Genomic DNA, 22,358 nt, shown 5'->3' with positions numbered 1-22,358 from the left:
TAAATAGCCTGCATAATGTGAAAGTAATTAGCGGTGCTGGCATTGCCTTGTTACCTTTCCTGTCCTTCGCCTGCGGCCATTAAGTTGGTCCTGGTGCTTGGCTATCTGAGCAACGACAGCAGCAGCACTCGCCTTCCGATAATTTGCATAATCATTTTTTATGATATTTCAAATATTCTGTCGCCATGATTTTTAATGCTACCCAGCTACCTTGAACTAATTTGGCTTCGTTTGGCCTTGATTAGCGCTACCGGGTGCCTCTGTGCGATCCGTTTCCTTTCATATTAGTAGCTGCGCTTTAATGCAAACCCAATTTAAATTTATATTAATTAAGTACATTTCATATATTTCGTTTTTTGAATTTTTGTAATTGCTTGCTATTATTCTTAATTATTCTTTTTATGTTTATTTTTGAGGGCATGTGCTATTAATTATTCCGTGCTTTTGGCAGCTGTGTTTATTGATTGAATTTCCATGGTTTCATATTTTATGATGAGAAGCATTGCGTGCGTGGATTTTACTTTTATACTTTTTGTTATTTTACACCTTTTTCCATGGCATGCGAAACAATAGCAATTAAAAAGTTGCCATGAGTGCCATTGACGGCTTCAATAATTATTATCAAACTTGGTATGATAATACACCCACATACATACATAATAATAATGAGTAATGCCAGCTGTCACTCAAAAATGTACGGGTATATTCTGTTTCTAACTTATTTGGCTTTTAACATATTATTTTATACGTAATTGGAGCAATTGTTAAAGGAGCGAAGGGCTAAAAGACTGTATGTAGAAAAATTCCCATTGCAATACTTCATTGAAGACAGTCAGGCATTGATTGTGCACATCTTAATAAACACAGTCTGCACCGATCTTTCAAGTACAAGAGGAGTGCTTGGGAATTGGAATCGCGGCTTAAACGATCTGTGGCGATTGCAACTTAAAGTTTGCTATTTTCTTATAGATGCTGGTTTGGCAGTTTAAATAACTTCCTGCCGCACGCAGTATGGATATCAATGCCTATCATGACGTTTTTTTTGTTTTTTTTTCTTATTTGAACTATTGGAGCAATATGATAGCTGCGGTCTATTTAAATAAAAAGCGCATGGCTTCTCTGCTTTTATTGTGTGGCACTAATATAACTTTTTATTTCAAATATGATTGGATTTAATTAAAAAACGTAATCTAAAGAGTCTACACAAAATTAAGTTTTTCATTCATTCGTGTGATATGTGATACTTTAGGAATATTTCATATTAATTTTGTCATTTTTTTTTCAATTTGAGTTTTCTATTACACTGAAAAAATTAAAAATTTGTCTAATAATTTGCAAATATTCAATTATTTTCGCATTCGCATTTTTTTTTGCTTATTTGTTTGGACTTGCGTTTCCTAAAATGTGAAAATTTGAAACATTTTATGTAGCGAAATATTACATTAATTATAAACATGAAGTTATTCCTTGCATTTGTTTCGCTTGTCCATAATTTTTTTTGGAAACGAAACAACAAAATTGAATATTTTCTGTATAATTGTTGAAGGGAAGATATACACCACAAGTGATATATATATACGAATAAATTAAGTCCAATTAGTGGTAAGTGTGGTAAGTCGAAGTGACGGATTATAGAGCGTCTACGCCCAGAACGAATGGCCCAACAATGATAATCGTAATTTAAATACTTGTTTCACTCGCTTGGAATGCCAATAAAAATAATTGATTTCATTTCTGAACTGGCTGAATTGCTGAGAGTGTGTAACCAAACACTCTTATCAGATAAGTGTGCGTTTTTTTTGTAGTTTTAAATTACATTACATAGTTATTTTCACGAATTTAAATTTTCTGGTTTGCTTTACGATTTTCATCAGCAGTGCAGGCTAGCAAATAGATTGAATATTATCTGATAAGATTTTTAATTATAAATTGCTTTTTTCCTTTAATTGCATTCAACAGCCAATTTACAGATTTATTTGCTCATTTATTGAATGCATTTCAAATTAATTTGATTGCCATTTGAATTTCAATAACACAAATGTCTAATTGTGGAATGTCAGACAGCAACAAATAAAAACCAAGTCCAAAAGTAATTACAATGCGCTCACTCTCATTAACAAACACACAACCACACACTAACTTTTCATTTTGTTTACATGTCTGCCACACCAACCGCCCACCAACCACCTGCCCACAATCCTGTGTGCGTGTTTGGATTCACCTGCCTGCATAGGAAACTGAAACTTAGGAGTTCGGGACCGCCAAGAGCAAACTCAAATAACAAGTAAGTTCTTTTCTCATTAAGCGGCATGTTTACACACCCGTCCACACCCACACCCACATCCACACCCACACACTGACGTATAATTTTCACACCAGCAGCGAGTGTCTAATAAGTCTAAATCCATCACTGGCTGCATTCAGCCACGCATGTGCGACACGCACCACCACCACCACCAACAACAACAACAACAGTAACAAAAGCGGATTTGACAGACAGTGCGGCACATTAGCCCAAAATGTTCACGGCGATGTCTGGAGAGGGATAATGTTAGTACAGCTAGCCAGGCTTTGACAAAAAGGACCGTTGTCCCGTTGGCTGTGCGGCAAAAGGACGTCACAAAAGTGTCTGCGGGTTGCGGGCTGTCGAGCTGCGTAATTTGTTTAAAAGCTGCGTGGAAAAAACGAAACATGTTTGTCTCTCTGTTGATGGCGATGGTCCCCAAAAAACAACAACAGCAACAACAGCAGCTAGAGAGCAGAGTGGAGAGCACAAGTTTTAATTAATCATTGCGTCCAAAAACAAAAGCCGAACCATTCGAAGCGCACCCGAGTTGGGCGTTGGGAATCGTGGCATGAAATACATTTTTAGTAAGCAGCCAAACGTCTAGATAAATATGTCAACAGAATGCGGCGCAACAAAATTTAGCTACCTGCCCCCCGTGCCACATTAGAGATGTGACGTCAAACGTCCTCGATGCGCGATTCTTGGTTTACTAAAGTGTTGCAATATTTTCAAACACAATTCCAATTACGAAAAGCAAAACACTTTCAGCAAAGTTTCTGCAGCTTAAAAAATAAATTAAATCTAATAGTCAAATATTAAGTTTATCAAATAATTAATGAATAACCAGATGCACATAGAATAAGTTGTAGGTGGGAATGATACAGATGAACCTGAGGGTGGCTCTTAATTAAGTGTATTAGCCCTAGAAACTCGGTTTGGATAACAGAAATGAGGAGAGAGATATGCTTAGCCAGGTACTCGTATTAGATGAGACGGTTTTCAGTTTCAAAACACAAACAATTAAAAACTGATTAAAACATCAAGGAATCTGTGCTTAGTATTTGAGATAAAATAGCTTTATCTCGACTCTACTTGTTTCTATTTTTACTCACAAGACTGAACGATTCGGTTTTGTTGCCCTTGACTTAGAAACTAAGATTGTTCTCTTCCAGTGCTGGAGGCACTTTCCAACAATTTGGCTGAGTTCTAAATTATCAATAGTTTTGGTTGATCATAAATTTATTTTATTTGGTTTTTTAATTAGACTTTTGTCTTCTGTTCAAGGCTCGAGGCTTGTGTCGCCTTTTAATTAAATATATTCCACTACATTTGCACTTCATCTATACTCCTTGTGTCATAGTTGAAAACTAACTAAGTTAGAGCAGGAAATCATAAAATCTTATAATCTTTATATAAAGTTTAGAGTTCTCCTATTCGACAGAAACTGAATTAGAGGAATCGGAATGTTAAGGATCATTTTAAACGACTCCTATGGAAGAAAGGAACTAATGCAATGAGCTCGATGCATTTGATTGTGTATGTTGCTCACGCACTCCTCTCTAGCTCCAACTCAAACCGGGCCGGGCAAACTGCGACTCTGTCCCCAAACTACAGTCTGTACGGCCACGCGTAATGCAAAGAAGGACAACGACAGGCGCTGACAAATATTTGCTTTTGCGATAATCAAATTTACATTTCGTTGAAGTAGAAAATGAAGCGACGCGGCGGGTTGCACGAATAGGGGGGTCCATCTCGCGGGGGGTGCCAAATGGTGGGTGGGTGTGTGGGTGGTGGTGAGTGGTTTAATTGCGTTTTAAAGAGTGGAAGGAATGCGGGTGCTTCGGCGGCCCATGTTGCAGCTGTTCCTGTTGCAAGTACCACCTGCGGCCTCTAGGAGCATAAGTATTAGGCCATTGGCGATGCTACCGTCGCACATACACATGTTTGTGTGTGCGTGCTTGTGAATTACAAGCAAAACTACTTTGTCTGCTTGCATTGACATTTATTAAAGATAGTTGCAGGAGGTGGGGTGGGGTGGGTGTGGATGTGGATGTGGGGGATGGGGTGTGGGTTGCTCGCACCCAGCTGAACACTTTTTATTTAGATTTTTTTCCTACGCGTGCACGGAACTTCTTAATGCATGGGAAGTTGCGCACATGCAACGCAATTGTGTTGCTGATGCCACAGCTTGTCTCATAAGCTGCCATGCTGCTGCATGCCCCGAGAGGCGAGTGCGACAAACGCTCAATGCATGTGTATTTAAAGTTTATGCTAATGGTTGTCGTCTATTTCAATGCCAGCAGACATATGCATTTGTGGAAGCTGCGTATTGAGTAACCCTTAGGCAATGCTTATACTTCCTATAGCATCCAGAGTAGAAGGCTGGAATTGTGGCAGCTATTGCCCCCTTGATCTATTGTTCAGTTTTGAGAGGTCGTATGTGAGCTATAGCGTAGTATAGTCGTAGCAACTATTGTATATTTGATGTGTTTAAATGTGTAAATGTGTAACAAATAAATATATTTGTAGATGATATTTGTGACAATGGGAGTAGGTCTAAGCATAGCTTAAGCCTTGAAAATAGTCTAACATGTTGAGTAAAGCATACCTTAAATAATTATTTGAATTTACTCCCAACTAACAGTTGTATATAGCTATGAATTATGTTTACAATATACAAGTAGTTATAAGGCATTTTAAACGATCATATGATAAGTTAAAATATTAATTATCGTCTAAATAAATGCATGGATGGAAAGTGCTTAAATTAAAAATTATTTTATACCAAGTTTTTTTTCTCTAGCTCCTATACTTATCAATATCCACACATATAATTATTTGAGCCTTATATATATACACTGTTGAATTAATTAGTTGTTGTTTTCTTGTTTAAAGTGAATGAATTTATTATTTCGCCATGCTTCTTTATTCGCACAAGACAAGTAAGCTTCATGGAGATAGAAAACACATTTTTTCTTTAGGCTTGTCTTATTATTCTACAGCATCCTTGAAATGGTGTTCTGTTTTGCCAAACCTTTTCCATCTACAGTCGAAATCTGAAGCAAAAGTTGACTTTAATAGAGCCATAAACTGCATGTCAGTTAAATGACACGCAACGACCAGAATCCACAGCCACAGCCTCAACCACAGTACATATAAGAGAGGGACCACGCCTTTAACTACATATTTTTCCGACACACACACACACACACATGCTTGATGATGTGTTTTTTTTTCAGCTGCTGCCAACAAATTACGAGATGTTAGGCATTTATCTTGTAAAATATTTTGCGGCAGGAAACGCGCGTTTCTCGCAACCAATAAATTTAACAATATAGCGGCAAAGAGTGGAGGCGAAATACGCCAGTTGGCTATATAGATTGGCTTCACTTTGGATGTATGTGTGCGTGTGTTCGCGTGCGTGTGTGCGAGTGTGGCACTTTCGCTTAAATTAAACACAAACGACAAGTTGAACTGTAAACAAACGCGACAATTTATCTTACTTTCATTTAATTGTCAACAGCAAAATGCTTACGAAACAAAACGAAGGCAACCGTTGTAGGTTGTAGGAGCGAGGGAGCGAGTGCGGGGCAGGCAGGCGACAAGCAAGTTACATTACGTAATATTAGCGTTTTGCTTATGCCACTCTATCTGTGTGTCATTATGTGTGTGTGTGTGTGTGTGTGTGTGGTAGTGTATGGGCCCACAATAAGATAATCAACGTGAAATTAGCGTTGACAAATTGCCGCGTCCAAACAAAACTTTCGCTTTCGTTTTCACTTTGCATTTGCATTTCAAACGTTTTCAGGGATGTGCGACATTCTTAGCTTTTATCCGTGAGCACAAATTTATAAAATTCAGAGTAGGAATATGTTACTTTAAACTCAACTAAAGGGGCTTTTAATAGTTCAAGATAAAGTCAAATCGAAGGGCTCATTCGTAATTATTATTTAAAGCTTCTTGGAATTGGAATTAAGGGACCCCATTTTTAAAGCTGATTATGGTCGGCATGTGAAATATTTGCTATAATTTTAACCCTCTCTATAAATGGAAAGCCATTATTGTTTCAAGGAAAACACTTAATTACCTTTACCATAAAACTCTTACATATACTTGTATAATGTGTTAATATAGTATTTAAAATTTGGAGAAACACAATTGGCACTCGCCAAGTTAAGCACAGATAGCTGCTTTTCTTTGATTATGAAAAACAATTACACACTCAGATAGATCTTTTTTCTTTGACTAAATACCTCTTACAAAAATATCTATGAAAATTGAGGAAAAAAAAAACAATTTGAAAAAGGTAAAAATATAAAGTATAATATAGAAAAACATCAACATATAACAAGGATTATCCTTAGTAGCGACTAGTTAAGCGTTATTTATTTTGACAGATGAAAGTTAAAGTCGATCAAGATATGCCTCGCCGCACAATTACTTATAAAACAAATTGAGCTGCAATACATGTCTATCATTGTTTTGATTGATTTGGAATGACAGCTAATGGAAGGTGAATATACATATCATAGATTTTTATATAAATCACGTTTTTTATAACGAGTCGAGTTGGGTATTTTTAAATGTGTTTAGCTGTGAGTGCGCGTGTGGAAAAAACTATTCCCATAGATATTTTGCGCTATTTAAATGCCAGGCGGCGCAGAAAGTATGCTGCAGTAGTTGTTCTCCTCATTTCTCGTTTGGCCAGCCATATGATAAATAGAGTGCAACTGCGTTCGTGATGGTTGCGTTCTTGTTGTTGTTGTTGTTGTTGCTGTTGTTCTTACTGCCACCGCATGTACATCATAAAGTGGGTCAGTTGTTTACTGACACACTGACACTTAAGTGCATACACACGCACGCTCACACACACACACACACACACACACACACACACACACACACACACACACACACACACACACAGAGAGAGGCAGTCGCACACATGGTGCTTGGTATGCATGCAGCTGATGTTGCGTTGTATTTGATACACTCAAGCGTCGACAGACGCACTCAACGCCACAGCAACTGCAACAGCAACAGTGGCGGCCGTTGCAACAAAAACAACAAAAACGACGCCAAGAACAGCAAACACCAAGGCAACACTGACACAGTTGAGAGCTACAACAGTAATGCAAGCGGGCAGGCACTCACTCATTCACTCGGCTGGCTCCTCTACCCCTCCCCTACACCTCCCCAACCCCACAACAACAAGCACAATGCATATATTTTGCAGCACACGCTTGGCCAGAACGGCGATGACGACTGACGTCCGTTGTCTGCTGTCTGTTGTCGTTTGTAATTTTTCCTCTCTCGCTTTTTTTTGTTGTGCAGTGTTTAGCTAACAGTTTTGTGTGTTGCCGGAAATGCAAAAGTGTCTCATTGTGTTGCCATTGCGTTGCTTGGCGTTTGGCCTGCAGGGCATGCCACGAAACATTTTCCTAAGTAGTTGAAAACGTTTAAGCATTGTTGTTGTTGTTGTTGTTGTTGCTCTGCTCAAGTGGTGTCTAAAATAACCAGAAGGACTGATGTGGGGGGAGAATAAGAGCTAAAGGTGCAAAGTTAAGCCTTTAAGAGTTGCTTTAATAGATAAATGAAAACCCACAGATGTTCTAACAAGACACGTTCATTTGTAATTGTAGATTAAAAAGCAATATTGTTTAAGCTTAACTTTTGGCAGCATTACTTGAGTCTGCTTGTGCAGAATACCATTACATTAGGGTTTCAACAAATTAGATTTTATCAGTACATACAATTCATCTTTAAGCTCAAAAGCGGTTTGTGGAACTAGAATTTAAAGCATTAATTATATCGAAATATTTCTGTATTTCAAGAATTAAATAATTCTATCAATTAAATGATTCTACGCTATATGGATAACAATTAATGTGGATAGAAAGGCTTTTTATGTTTTTAAAATTTTTATTTATTTTTTTTTTTTCATCGACAATTATTCGACAAACTATTTGAAACTATATTATTTAAATCTCAATCATTGAAAGCATAATTTATTCAAATTTTCACCAAACAAAAACACATTTAACAGAGCTTAGCATCTGTCCTACTTTGAGTTGGCAAACCAAAAGCTACTACAATCATCTTAAACTTAATTTTCCCATTTCCACTTGTACTTGGCTCTTGTGGCTGTAGTTATTGTTGCTGCTGAGTGTTGGTGTGTGCGTGCGTGTGTGTGTGTGTGGTAGCACTTATGTGTTTGTGTATATGTGAGCGGGTGCTTCTTGCTATTGTAACAATTTTGCAGGTCAAGTATGCCTTGGCACATGCCACAACAATAGCGCGTGGCAATGCCGCAATCGCCGCCAGCATCCACAGCCGCAACGTCAACAAAAATAACAGCCAGCTTACCTTTCTATCGTACTTTTGAGTCACGCCACACCCAGCCCACTCACACACACTGACACACGAATATGCATACACCTGAGGCGCAACCCACGCACTCTAAGTGAAACAGCCAACACAAATAGCATGAGCTTGGCATACAAATAAACACTGCAGACAGAATTTGCACAGCTACACACTCGCAGAGATCCACACACACACAGAACACTCGCTTTCTAACAGACATGGCGCTTTAGCAATGCAAACAAATGTCAAGCGTTGCGTATACGCAGCGTGTGCCGTTGTCTAGCTTCTCAGCTGGTAAAGTCGGCGCTGGCGTAGCTTCAATGATTGCAAGAAGATTCGAATATACGTAGAAGAGCTTATACAATGAATCACGCACAAATGCACACACACATACAGATACGCAGATACAGACACGGGGACACACATATGAGGAGCAGGGTTGTGGGAACTCCATTAAGCCTCCAAGCATTTGATGTTGCGCTTCGCTCAGCTAAATTTTCTAATGCATTTTGTGCGTGTTTATTGTTTTAATTACCAACAGACGTAGCTTTAATGTACACCGGCGTTTACACAATTGACAGTTTCTACACTGCGCTCAAATTGTCAGTTAGGAGAAGAGTTTCCTTCTCTAAAATACGACTTCAATAATAATAATTGAATTAAAGTTAAAGAAGTGCTGACAAATGCTTTAAATAAGGTGGTTACGGAAAAACTCTTCTGAATCTGAAAGTAGATTTTTATTAGAGGGAACAAACTTAAATGTACCAATTTCTGTTATCTTATACTTCGTTTAGAAATAGAATAAAAATCGCTGTACTATATATTTGCAAAAGTAAATAAAATAAAAAAACTAATTTAGCCAAGCACTATCTCGTCTTCCACAGTTTTTCTTTTTAGGCCTCAGCGTAAAGATTAACAAATTTGCACCCACAAACACCTGAACAACCAACAAAAAAGTATGTGAGAGTTTTCTTTGAAATAGAAAGTAGTTCTATTCCAACACAGCTCTTTTAAGGGCCGACAAATTGATATGTACTTGTATCCTGTTTTGTTCTTTAATAAATTCCTGGGTTGTTGGGTACACTGTTAATTGAAAAGACTACTATAAGACTACTGCTTTGCCAAAAATTGCCAGAGACAGTCTTGTTTTGTTTTTGTTTACTCTCGAACTATGCTTATGAAATATTTCTTTAATACACAGCTAATACTAATCAACGAAGTAAATTAACAGTCTTTTCTGTTTACTGAAACCGTGATGGAAAAAATGCCCGTCTAAATGAGACTTCTGCATAAAGCAGCATATATTCTAGAATGTAATTTACATTTATTACTGTTAAAGAGCTTTTTAGTTCGTTTATTAACAAAATTAAATAATACTTTTAATTATGGTTTTAATAATTTCAATTCATATTTTTAAGTGTTCAGATGCAGCTTTAGGCGCCATATATTCTTTGTACACAAAAAGCTACCTCTTTTTCCTAATTATATAATGTTTTCTTTTAACCGCAGGGCATGAATTCATACGAGTACGAATGTGTAAAGTGCTATAATCCTTTAGCTTGCTCTTCACTCACAGAAGCAACGTATTATGTGAAATATTTTCTTTTAGAGTGTATGCTTGTCTGCTTCTCTCCGTGAGGGGTGTGCGTGCTTCAATAGCAACCAGCAGGAGACTTACTTTACACATGTAAAAGCATGTAGTTACAGACGATGTCTGTGTTTTTGTACGAGACACGAGTACATTAACTATTAAGCGCTTGGCTGGCTCATTAAAATGCGCCATGATTATTTGTTTGTGAGCTCTTTAGCTTTAACTCTCATTTCAAAGCGGTAACTGTCTACTGGCAACTTGTCAACATTGGCCAACTGCTGTCACTTAAGCATATCCTCATTTTCATTTTTATTGCATACATACAGGCGTGTTTGTATGTGTGTGTGTGTGTGCCATTTTGCGTGCTTGGATTGCATAAAACGTGACCGACTAATGATAAACACTCTGGTGCGTACATAATGCGTCTCCGATTGGCCTTCGATTTTCTAGTACGTTTTCGCATTTTCATTTATTTATTTACTTTTATCCGTCAAAATAATTGCATATTTATTGAAGTGCTGTGCTTTTAGCCTTGACTGTCTGCGATTGGCAAACTAAACTACGCTATGGCCATTGGATAGTGCAAAAGCATTTGCCTATAATGAGGTTGTGCTCTGGCTTTTGTCTATAAATGAAGTGACGTTATTGAGTTAATTTAGATATGTATTTCCACTGATTAGTGGAAATTTTCCATTAGCACCAAGCCATGATATACGTTTGTGGAGGTGAAGTAATTTTTTTATTCATTTGAATATAAAACTGGCTCCGCTTGGTTGGATTTTAGATAGATTGATATCATTAATGTATTTCAAATGGCATTATTTAATTGAAGTGAGGGCTTCTGTTTTTATTTTAAAGCTACAGCTTTAGTTAAATACTATTCCCAAGAGTTAGTTCGTTGTTTTTTTTGTTGCTTCGTTAGTTTAGCTCAACATTTTTTATTTATTTTGTTTTAAAATAATTTAAGCTGAAATTTCCAATCCTTAGTACTTTGCAAAATATCGGAAGATATTTAAACTTATGAATGATTTTTTTTTATTCAATCATTGTTTTAGGAAATAATTGTTCTAATCAAATCATTTAATGGCCTTATTAGTAGAATACGGTTTTTGATAACGACGAGAGCGTCAGGTGTGTGTTTTGAGTATAGATTTGTATTTAATTGTTCGGCATGCTGCCAACCATATAGAAAGGGGTGTATGTTTTTAGTAGAGAGTACTAAATTATCCAACATGCTAGACTACAACATTCTCTTTTCATTTTATAGCTTACGTTATTACTACGTTAATATCGATCTCGCATGGCTCAGCAGCAAGGTTTAAAGCTCAATTAATTCACTAATTTAATGCTTTGTTATAAATTTAAGTTCCAGATAATCTATTCCTAATTTTCTACCTGTCAAGTTAATTATATAATTTTGTATGCAAATTAGTCTCTAAAGTCCCTCCAAGCTGGACTTTCCTTATTCACAACCTGACTAAATGGGTGCAGTTTCAACTCTGACAGCTAAATTAGGTAACTGGCCTTTTGACCGATATTCACAGTCCATATTCTACAGCATTGACTAATGTCATGTATTATGTATGTATTTTTGGCTGGACAGTGCCAAAATCTTTCTGTCGTTGGGTTAAAACTTTTGTATGGCTGATTGATTTGTGAAGAGGAACAAAAAAGTCAAAAGTTGCGACCGCTGTCAATCGAGCGGTCAACATTTTTGTTGTTGTTGTTTGCGGCTGACCAAAACAAAAGGTTCAATTGAGCATTCACTCAATTCTATTTCATGGCCAGTCATTGAGTGACAAAGCGTTGTTTGAATTTCTAATTCTGGGGGGTGAGCACAAACTTCATTTTTCTACTATGTGTGTGTGTTTTTTATGTTTTTCTTTTCGTTGCTCGAGTTGTCCTGCAGCCAATTGGCATATTTAAGTTGCATAGTTTGTTCCATTAAACGCTTTGCCATTTTCCATATTATTTAATAAGGCAAAAGCTTTTAAGTTGTCCATTTAACACTTAAGCCTGAGCAAGCAAACAACAGTTCTCTGGCTTTAACTGGACAGACCATATAAAGAAAGTACTGTGAGACACATTTGAGTGTGCGATTCTAATAATTTTCAGTAATTTTCACAAAATCCATGTGAATTCGAATGAACAGAATGCTTGTGCATGCATTAGCATTAACTGCTACTGTTTGTGAATGCAATTGGAATAGAATAAAGGCGCCAGAGGCATGGCCAAGTTAAGGTCGCTAACAATGCCAAAAGGTGAGCAATAAGCTTGGCATACAGTTCGAGCTTAAAGTAAGTTCAATTCATTGAAATAAGCGACTGTAATTTTTTAGTCAGTTTCCTTTTTAAGTCACTTCTTTATAACCGAAATCTATAATAATAATCTATAATATAATAATATTCCCCCACCGGGTCGGAGGCGTTACTTAGTTAAATTAATTAGTTAGTTGATTAATTTCTCCTTCTTTTCTAGCTGAAAAGATGCTTTTTATAATTTTTATATATTTTCCTCTTATGTCGACAGTCAATGTTTGTTGACATAAATAAATAAATATTTTCGATTATGGTTTGTGGAAACATTCCTTCAAAATGTACTGCTTTATTTATTATGTGTTGGATAGCATGCATTTCTTGTAACTATTTAAGCTTGTGCTCATACCTATTGACACCAATGTATAATTTAAAATAACGACTGCCAACCCATTCATTGCTGCATTCAGTAATATTTGCCTTATCAGTTATCATAATAATTGCAGCTGCATATTGTCCTTGCATATTATTGCATTCCTTGCATACCCGTGATTGTGTGTGTGTGTGTTTGTTGTGGGGCTGTATGTATTCGTATGTTTGTTGTACTTGTTTTAATGATGACAAGTGTTTGCATTGGGAACATAAACACGCACACACAGACACACTTAATTGGCAGTCAGCATATGCATAAATAACGGCTCGTTAAACTAGCTCGACTTGTAACTCTGTACTGTACCTGTCTGTATGTCCTGTACTATGTACTATGTATATGAGTGTGTGCGCACAGGCAAATTTAAATTATAAGCACACGGTGCTCCAATAAACTCTGCTCATTATATCTGCTGTAACGACGTGTTGCGCAGCAACCAGCTGTGCGTCATTACGATGCCAAGTAGTTGTAAATTAATAAGTAATTGTAAGAATAGTAAGCCATGAAGGCGAGTAATTTTAAGTTCGGTTTAGGTTAGTTCACTTCTGGTTCTTGGCTCATGCCCAACGCGCACTGAAGCGCTCTGTATGTTGTTTTACAATTAAAGAAACACGTGGAGAAGTTTGGGCATACCGCCCTCATTTATTTGGTGGACACCTCGGCACTTTGGGGTGCCTAATTTATTTCAGCATACTCTGGCCGGCGAGCATACCCGCGGCAGAGTAACAACGTTACACTGCTAATAAATTGTCACAGTAATTGACAGCAAAACACAAGCCCACACAAGCCCAACATTTTTGGGAATATGAAACTTGAACTGGGTCGACAAATTTCTAACAGACGGTTATCAAGCAAGCTGAATAAAAAATTTTTGGAATGCACTAAATAATACGAATGAATATTTGAAATCGGTAAGCAACAAAGATAACATTTGTAAATACAGTGAAATCAATAGTATGCAAAGTTTGGAAATTGTGTAGAGTATTGGCCTAATAGTGCAATGTGGAAAGAAACCAGGAGAGAGGAGTTTTAGGAACTATGGCCTCAGCTGTTTCCGAAATCGTGCATCCGCACGTATAGTCTGACGGGCCAATTTGTCTGATGCTGATTCAGAATATATTTTTGTACTTTGTGTAATCGGAGCTGCTTCGTACAATACGAATATACTTGTACATTATTAACACTTTGGGTACAGGGTGTTGACGAAGATGCTGCTTTAGATTAAGATAGTTTAAGGGAACTATTTGAATTTTAGTTTAGGGCGAAAAGAGAGCGCGAGAACGGCCGTTTGCCGACGTCGCCTCGCGCATTTTTTTTGCCCGCTTTTTGCTTAGTTTAGCATGTAAGCCGAATTTGAAGTTTAGTTGTAAACTAGACCTAAATAGAAGCAATTGCCACTCATCATTTTCGACCTCGCTACTTTCCGCATTAAAATAGTATCAAAAGCAAGCGTCCCAAGTCTTTTCGAAATTAAATTAATTTATATAAAATAATATAAATTTGCACAGGGCATAAAAAGCATTAAAGGAGTAGAGAATATTCCAAGCTATATTTTGCCAGATTTTGTACTTCCTGAAGATAAGAGTGGAGATGTTATCCATTTGCTTCACTTCTGGAATCTTTAAAAAAGAGGCATCATCCGAGCTCATCTTCTTGCAATCAAATTGCTCTATTTTCTCACTTGGGTATTTTCTTTACGGCACGACAAAGAGTTTGAAATTATTTGTTCTATTCAGATATAATATTTGGGACGACAAATCACAATCTAACCAAATGATCAATAAATTGCTTTATATTAATTGCAAACAATTAACTAATTTACAATTAATTAAAGCGACAAAGTCAGAAAAAGCGCACAAACTGACAGAAGTGCAAAAAAAAAAAAAAAACTAGCTTTACATCTAATTGTAGTACTGAAAGGCCTGATAATAATAATGCCACACATAACACTTTAATATAACTAGTTTGCACTAATTAGTTTTAAAACAAAAGCTATCATAAATTAAAATAAATTTAAGCGTATAAGCCATTCAAGTTAAGTTGATCAAAGTGAACAAATTCTAATATTCTCCTATAATTTATTTGTAATGATTTGTTTTTTAAACATCCCATCATTTAAAAATGATGCATAAAAATGGAGTACTGAGGGTGATTTAATTGGAAGCATTTAAAAGAAATGCATCATCAAAGAGGTATTGTCCCCATGGTTCGTTTAAGCGTCAGCATAATACTTATATTTTGAGCTTCAGCTGCCCTCAGGTATCAATTAGCCTGTGTAGGGCAAAGAAATATTGTAATTTACACATCAGCAAGAACGGCGAGACACGACACACACGCAGACAGACACCTGAGCCCCCAATTTGGCGAAAACCAAAAAAGAGCCAACCTTCGTGCGATGTTCATGTCAATGCCGAGGCATCATAAATAAAAAACCAATTAATTTATCGTCGTCTGAGTGCTGCAGACAGACAAGGTACAGACAAGGTCCAGACAAGGTGGCGAGAGCGCAGGGCCTACAATGAGGCCAAGACTGAGGCAGCGAGCTGTCTATTAATGCGTTCGGAACCAGCCAGTGGTGGGTGCGTGACACAATTTTCCGCTTAGTAGAACACGAATTCACTCGCGTCTATGGCGTAGTTGTCAGGAATTTATATTTCAAATCATATGTTTTTAGTTTATCTCTTCTCGATAATAGAAAATTCAAAATTTCTTGAGCATGTCGGTCGATATTTTTACGCTGGGTGAGCAATCGCACATCGATGAGATTATATCGGAAATAATCAATGCACGTTGTGGAAAACCTCTGCATCTGGCTGAGTCTGATATTGAAAAGATATGTGTGCGTTCACGCGAGATATTTTTAAAGGAGCCCATGCTCCTCAAACTAGCGGCGCCAATCAAAGTCTGTGGCGACTTGCAAGGCCAATTTATAGATCTGTTGAACTTCTTTGATCATGGGGGCCATCCGCCTGCAGCGAAATATTTATTTTTAGGAAACTATGTTGACCACGATAAGCAATCCTTTGAAACAATAAGTCTGCTGTTAGCCTACAAAGTAAGGTTCCCCGATCATATTTTTCTGCTGCATGGAAATCACGAGTCGGGCACTATAGAGCGCATCTACGGATTCTATGACGAGTGCAAACGAAGGTATTCCACCAAGCTGTGGCGCACATTTGTCGACTGTTTCGGTTGCATGCCTGTGGCAGCCATTATAGCCGATAAGATCTTTTGCTGTCCCGGTGGTATAACTTCCCGCCTACACAGCGTAGGGCAGATTGCGAGATTGCCTCGTCCCTACATGGTGCCTGATAAAGGACTGCTCAGCGATCTACTCTGGTCCGAGCCGAACTCAAAAATTGTGGGCTGGAGCGACAACGATTGCGACACATTTGGCGTGGAAATTATCGAAAAGTTCTTGAAACGTCACAAATTTGACTTAATTTGTCGCTCCCATCAGATTGTCGACGAAGGCTATAAGTTTTTCGCTAATCGCCAGCTGCTCACCATTTTCTCAGCTCCCAACTATAGCAGCGAGTATGAAAATGCAGGGGCTATGATGAATGTAGATGAATCGCTCCAATGTTCCTTCTTCGCGCTCAGGCCGTCCAGGAAAATTTGCATACGGAAAATACATTCCACTTTGTGAACTACCGTCTGTATTTGATATGTTTCTGAACTAAACAAAATTTGCAAGTTAATAAAAAGTTCTTGAAGATTAAAGAAGTGATTTCTTTTTCCTATTCTTAATTTTATATACATATGTATGTGTTCTTCTGAGCTGAAAAATAACTACTCAAGGTATAAACATAATGTGTTTGATAGGAAATATTTAAAATGAGAATATTAAGGTGTTATATACTTAGTATTTATAAATGTTATTTAATTTGGAAGCGCCCAGGAAACAAATAGCATGATTAAAGCAATTTAATGGTTATTTCATTTTTAGAAATAATTTCATTTGCAATAATTCAAAGCTTTTGATTCCCTTAATAAATTAAAAATATATGCTCTTATATCTATACAATAGTTATAGTTGATAAAAGAATTGAGTTTCATTTCAATTGAGTTTGTGTTGTGAGTTAAAGTTAATTTTTACATATTTTTATTTATTTAGTTCAAAAAGTAGGGAGTGTATATATAGATTTGACTTTTCTTACTTGCCGTTTTAATTTTAATTTGATCAGGATTAATGGATTAAAGTACTTTACGAATGGTACGCACACCCCACTGTTTAGGAAAGAAAGCTAGGCTTGATCGATTTGCCCATTTTATATTGTAATCTGCTATTATCCAGAGGATTAAACTTTCATACATTCGCATATACTTGCCATCTCTCATCGGATAAGTCGCTAAGATTTATTCATATTTAACGATAAAGTGGTAGAATTTCCATTCATGCAGTCGTCCCGGCGGTTGAAGGCAAACAGTTCTTACCATTTGATTTCAATGACCTCCGATGTACTTATAGTGGGTCCCTTGGGTAGTTTATAACTAATAATAAATGCATGTGTCCAGTATTTTTAGAAACCTTAGCAAGCTCATTAAACAGAACACCAATAGGTCAGATTGTTTAGGTGCATAGAATGCCAAAGGGCGGTGGATAATGATGTCCGAGTGCCATTGTCGATGGGAGCTATCCATTTACTTCAAACACTTTAAAACTTGGACTGTTGCTCAAAATATTTAGAAGTAGCACTCGTGGTGTGCTTGCTTTATCTTTAAGTTCAAGAACCCCTTAAATACAAACGAGTATTTGGCAAGAGTGCAATGTTACATGTATTGTAAGTAGATTTGGCAGCATGTCGAAAGCAAGTCAAGGCGTTAAGCCAAAATAGCTTTAATGGCAGTTACGCACGCAGAATGGCAGGCAGAGGCAGAGGCTGAGGCAACAGCAGCAGCAGCAGCAGCAGCTTCAGCCACGCTGCTGCCAATGCCATTATCCATAATAGCAACAACAAAAGTGAAAGCCACAACAGTTGTTAGTGGAAAAAACATGTTACCCATACGCCATGTTGTGCACACACACGTGCATTATAAATGATCTGCTTTAACTTGTTTGTGTTTTGTTTTGTTTTGTTTTTGGTGTTGCGTGCAGGTGCGTGTGTGTACGTTGACTGTTATTCCAGTTGTTGTTGTTTGCTTTTTGCATATTTTTCACCTTAGCTCAATAATGTACGTTAGCTCGTTTGGCTTGGTTTGTAAAGCTATTTTCGTATGTTTGCTGCTTGCTTGCCGCTTGACGGTGAAGGTGAAAGCATTTAAGGCTAAACATAAGCTGCCAAATGACTTTGTGGCCATTGAAAGGCGCAGTGCGAAGCGCGGCGTCGAGGCAGTGGCAGCGGCAGCGGCAGCGGCAGGCGCCACAATGCCTGCCTAAGCACGCACATCCGTTGCAGGCATTAGAGGTGCGCGTGTGATAATAGTTGCTTTTAAAATTTTACATTTACAAAACCAAGTCTTAGAGCGAAGTTTTGCTAGGTATCTACGGATAAAGAGTGGAATAAAATGTCTAGAGCTCAGATGTTTTCGTTGCAGATCGCTACATCGATGGAATTTCTAAATATTTCTAAAGTCCCGATATGTCATAAAAAAGAATTTTAGAAAAGCTATGAATAGTTTTATGGAATTGCATTAATGCAACGCAAAAAAGATCGCGAATAGATGATTTGAAAATCTAGACAGATTAGAAGTTGTAAAAAAAATGATTTACATTAAAAATGTAGCAACCTCTTTGAAAATTTTTTAGTTTGTGTTCGTTTTAGCTCTCATCGAATTGTGAATTTGTACCAGAAGTTCTGATTTAGATGGATTAGGAATACTATTTTGAGTATCGAATAAATGAATTATTTTTTAGAAAATATATAAAGTCACAGGAATGGCCAATATTTGCTTGTTTTTGAGAATAAAGTAGAGGTATACTATTGGAATCACTTGTTAATCGAATGTTAATATAATAACCACAATACTTCTGGTGTTTATGTGATGGTTGTAGTTTTTAGAAAACTATTCAATTTTTTCGCATCCACTCTCTTTTCACATCGAGGAACGTGCTTTAAGCATAATTTTGAATTCACGGACATCGCTAGCAGCTATATCGGTTTATTTGTAGTTATAGCTGATGTTTTTGTTGTCGTTTCTGCTGTGCGAGTCAAGTCAACACATTAGTGCATGTCGCTACGTCTACTCGTGTCTCACCTGCTCAATGACGCTTAAATTTAAATTTAGTTGGGCCCATTTGTTGCCAACTGCAATGCGATAGATACCCCAGTCCCAAGACCCAGTCCAGGCCCAGTTCCTCCTTTACTTGAACCCCACCACTGACAAACAACCGCAACATTTGGCAACAACAAAAACCACAATAGCGACGTATGCCACCCTTTCTGTGCTTAATGGCTTTTTGATAATACACATATACTTGTAGTACACACAGGCACAGAAATTATATAGCTGCTGTTATTCATTTCTGTTGTTTTTTCTGTTTAACTATCAACGAATTTATTAAAGTTTAGCTGACGACAATAACAAAAATAACAGACACAACAACAGGAGGCAAGCCAAACAGGTAGATGGGCAGCAGAAGTTAGTCTTGTTGGTGCTGCTTTTTATTTATGCTCGTAGTATCTGTTTTTTTGTTGTCTGCCAGTTGCGGCACAAGTTTTTGGCGCGTTGCCTAAGTTGCCCGAGTTGCCACCAAAAATAGGGTGCGTTGTTGGATCGGTGGATGGGGCGGATTTTCATCTATCACAGGATAGAATGTTTGTTTTGCCACCGCCCGGCATGTTTCGGTATTTTTCTCTCTACGCTTCAGCGTTTTTTGTTTTCCATTCGAATTTGCGTTTACGTTTACGTATTTGTTTGGTTTGATTTGGTTTCGCATGTCCTCACACGCACACGCACACTTGCACGCACGCCCACATGCATGTGGGACCTTTGTACTGGCTTGCCACTTCCGCTGGCCCTGCACTTGTGAGCAGAAAGGCAAAGAAGAAAGAAGGCAAGAACGCAGAGCGTGTGAATTGCCGAACAGTACCCTTTTTTTCTTTTATCGAACAACTCCTGGTACGTAAGTGTTGGGCCACTCACTGCCCATCCATACGTAAGTAGGTGAAGGGTTAAGTTTATATTTTCTGGAAATATTCTGCTTGCCTTTTTATTGTAGAGATGGTTATATGTTGGCTTATACCTATGCCGAAGGCCACAAAAAAATAAAATAATCAATGGTAAAATATGCGATTAGAAAACTAGGCGTAATAGTATGAAAAGAAGGCTATCATGGCAAAGCGACAAATAAAGTTGTTATTTGCAGGATGCGACTTACTTCTGATTGTGGTATATACTATATGCTATTGGTGGTAATTGGCAACGCTCATTAGTATACAACCATATGTAATAGTACCGATCTGGTAACAGACAGTAGCAGTTAAGTTACATATTTGTCCTCAATAAAAGTAGTCTCTCATAAACGTTCAACAGAAGCAGATCACTCTTTCTTATTTCCCCCTTCTATGCAACTTGAAATTACCAATAGCTATAGACTGTAGTAGACCTTAACTTCGCTATAGTCCTTCAGCTGAATTAATCTTAAATTATGGAGAACATAAAATTATGTAAGCTCATTAGCGTCGGGTAGCAAAAGCAAAAGGAATTAGAGCTATTAACGTCATTCGCGTATGATTGTCAGCTGCCCGGATTCGTATATGCACAAGTCTAATTATTAGTATCTTACACTTTTCAAAAGTCACAAGCTGTTCACATTTATTCGATTTCCATGCAGTGCAACTAATCAATTAACTTACTGCAGTGATCAGAGATTCAGAAAAATTAATTTCCAAAGAAAAATTCGACATACTTGTAATTCAGCATATACTGTTATTTTTCTACCTCTTCTGCAACCTACTGGTGCTTTTCATAATCAAATTCACACTAACATATACACAGAAATACATGCACAAGTGGAAAAGTTGTTAACAATTCTTTGTATTTAATGTTTGTGGCCATTGTGTGGCTATTTTAACATGCACAACAGCAGGCGCTGTAATAGCAGCAATCATAGCAGCAACAATAATTACAAAAGCAGCCGCAATAATAATAACAATGGCATTAATAACATGCTTAGCATATTTAACAATTGGTTTTATGGCTAATTACTCATAAATACAACGAACGCATTTTGTAGATGTTGGCAACGTGTGGTATACGTGATATTTTTGTTAGCAATCGCGATTCGCAAATATTGTATAAATTATGGACGTATTTTAATTATTTTAAATTACTTGCAGCAGCTTGTCGCAAAAGTGTCAACATCGTTGCGCTCTGTTGCACCCCAGCGAATGGGCGGGGGGCGTGACTTTTGGAAATATACTTGTACTTGTATATAATAATTGGGTTATAAAAACAATGAACAGCAATAATGTGCACAATAATTTTTTAAAACGCACAGCCAAATGGAGAAGCCGAGAGAAAGAGTGGCCCATAGACGTGCTCTTAAGGTTAATTAGCACAATTTTGTGTTGTTTTTATGGCCAAAAAACAAGCGTCTGGCCACACGCCATTCAAGCTGGCGTTCCTGCACCCCACACTCTCAATTTCTTCATCCCGGCTCGACTTCATTTGCGGTCTCGCCTGTAGCAGCAGCAGCAGCCAATTTTCTTTTAACAGTTGTTTGGGTTTTCCTCTCTGCTGTTCTGTGCTTCCTTTAACCGTTTGCCATGGCCATTGTAGCTCGCTGCCTTGCTTTGCTTTGTGTATTTGCACTGACCTCAATTTGTAGCATGCCCACGTGCGCACTCTGCGCTTTTAATTGTTTATTTTTGAGTGCGGCACTGCCACTGCCACAGCCACAGCCCAACTCTGCTCCAGCCATAGAACCATAGAAATAATAGAAATTACTGCTAAGCGGCTATAAACGACAATGAGCTGCAGTTAGCAGTGAACGACACAACAAAAGCCGGCCAAGGTTCGCTCTCGCCTTACACACACACTATGTCCAGGCACGACCTGAGCCCTAAACCCTAAGGCGCATGCTCCTAATTAGTTTGATATTGAAATGTGTTGACCAGCAATGTCTGACAACTTTCGCGCCATCGCAAACTACCGAAACAAACACCAACGAAAAAACAAAAAAAAAAAAACAAATAACAATTAATAATAAAAAATCAGCGGATATATGAAAAGTTCCGTATTTTACAGCTTTTGCAGTAGGCGTGGGACGTTCGATATTGGGCGTGGCACGCCCACCTCTCACCTGCGCCTGAGCCCTGCAGTTGGCAAAACAAACTTTTTGAAGTGTCTGCCAGCGTCCATAAATCACAATTTCGAAATGCTGCACGAAAATAAATTTTAAGCTACTTACTTTCGCTTATTTGTTATTATTGTTGTTGTTCTTACTGTAGTAGTAGTTGTTGTTGTTGTTACTGTTACTGTTGC

The 22,358-nt window shown here is 37.6% G+C and overlaps 2 protein-coding genes across 2 annotated transcripts in view; one reads left to right on the top strand and one right to left on the bottom strand.

The window, feature by feature from the left end:
- Positions 1-22,358, bottom strand: part of LOC115621479 (tyrosine-protein phosphatase 99A) — a 200,864-nt gene that overhangs the window by 139,747 nt on the left and 38,759 nt on the right. The window lies entirely within an intron of this gene.
- On the top strand, positions 15,641-16,652 carry LOC115621481 (serine/threonine-protein phosphatase alpha-2 isoform-like). Its single transcript, XM_030515141.1, has one exon. The coding sequence runs from the start codon at positions 15,646-15,648 to the stop codon at positions 16,576-16,578; it is 933 nt and encodes a 310-aa protein (XP_030371001.1). The 5' UTR covers positions 15,641-15,645; the 3' UTR covers positions 16,579-16,652.

The sequence above is a fragment of the Scaptodrosophila lebanonensis genome, unplaced genomic scaffold (genome assembly GCF_003285725.1).
Source record: "Scaptodrosophila lebanonensis strain 11010-0011.00,11010-0021.00 unplaced genomic scaffold, SlebRS2 tig00000024-arrow-pilon, whole genome shotgun sequence".
In the NCBI taxonomy this organism is placed as follows: domain Eukaryota; kingdom Metazoa; phylum Arthropoda; class Insecta; order Diptera; family Drosophilidae; genus Scaptodrosophila; species Scaptodrosophila lebanonensis.
The sequence above is the reverse complement of the archived record's forward strand: the minus strand, read 5'-3'. Positions and strand labels throughout refer to the sequence as shown.

Coding starts and splice junctions, on each gene's coding strand:
- LOC115621481 (XM_030515141.1), top strand. CDS start 15,646: ATGTCGGTCGATATTTTTACGCTGGGTGAGCAATCGCACATCGATGAG.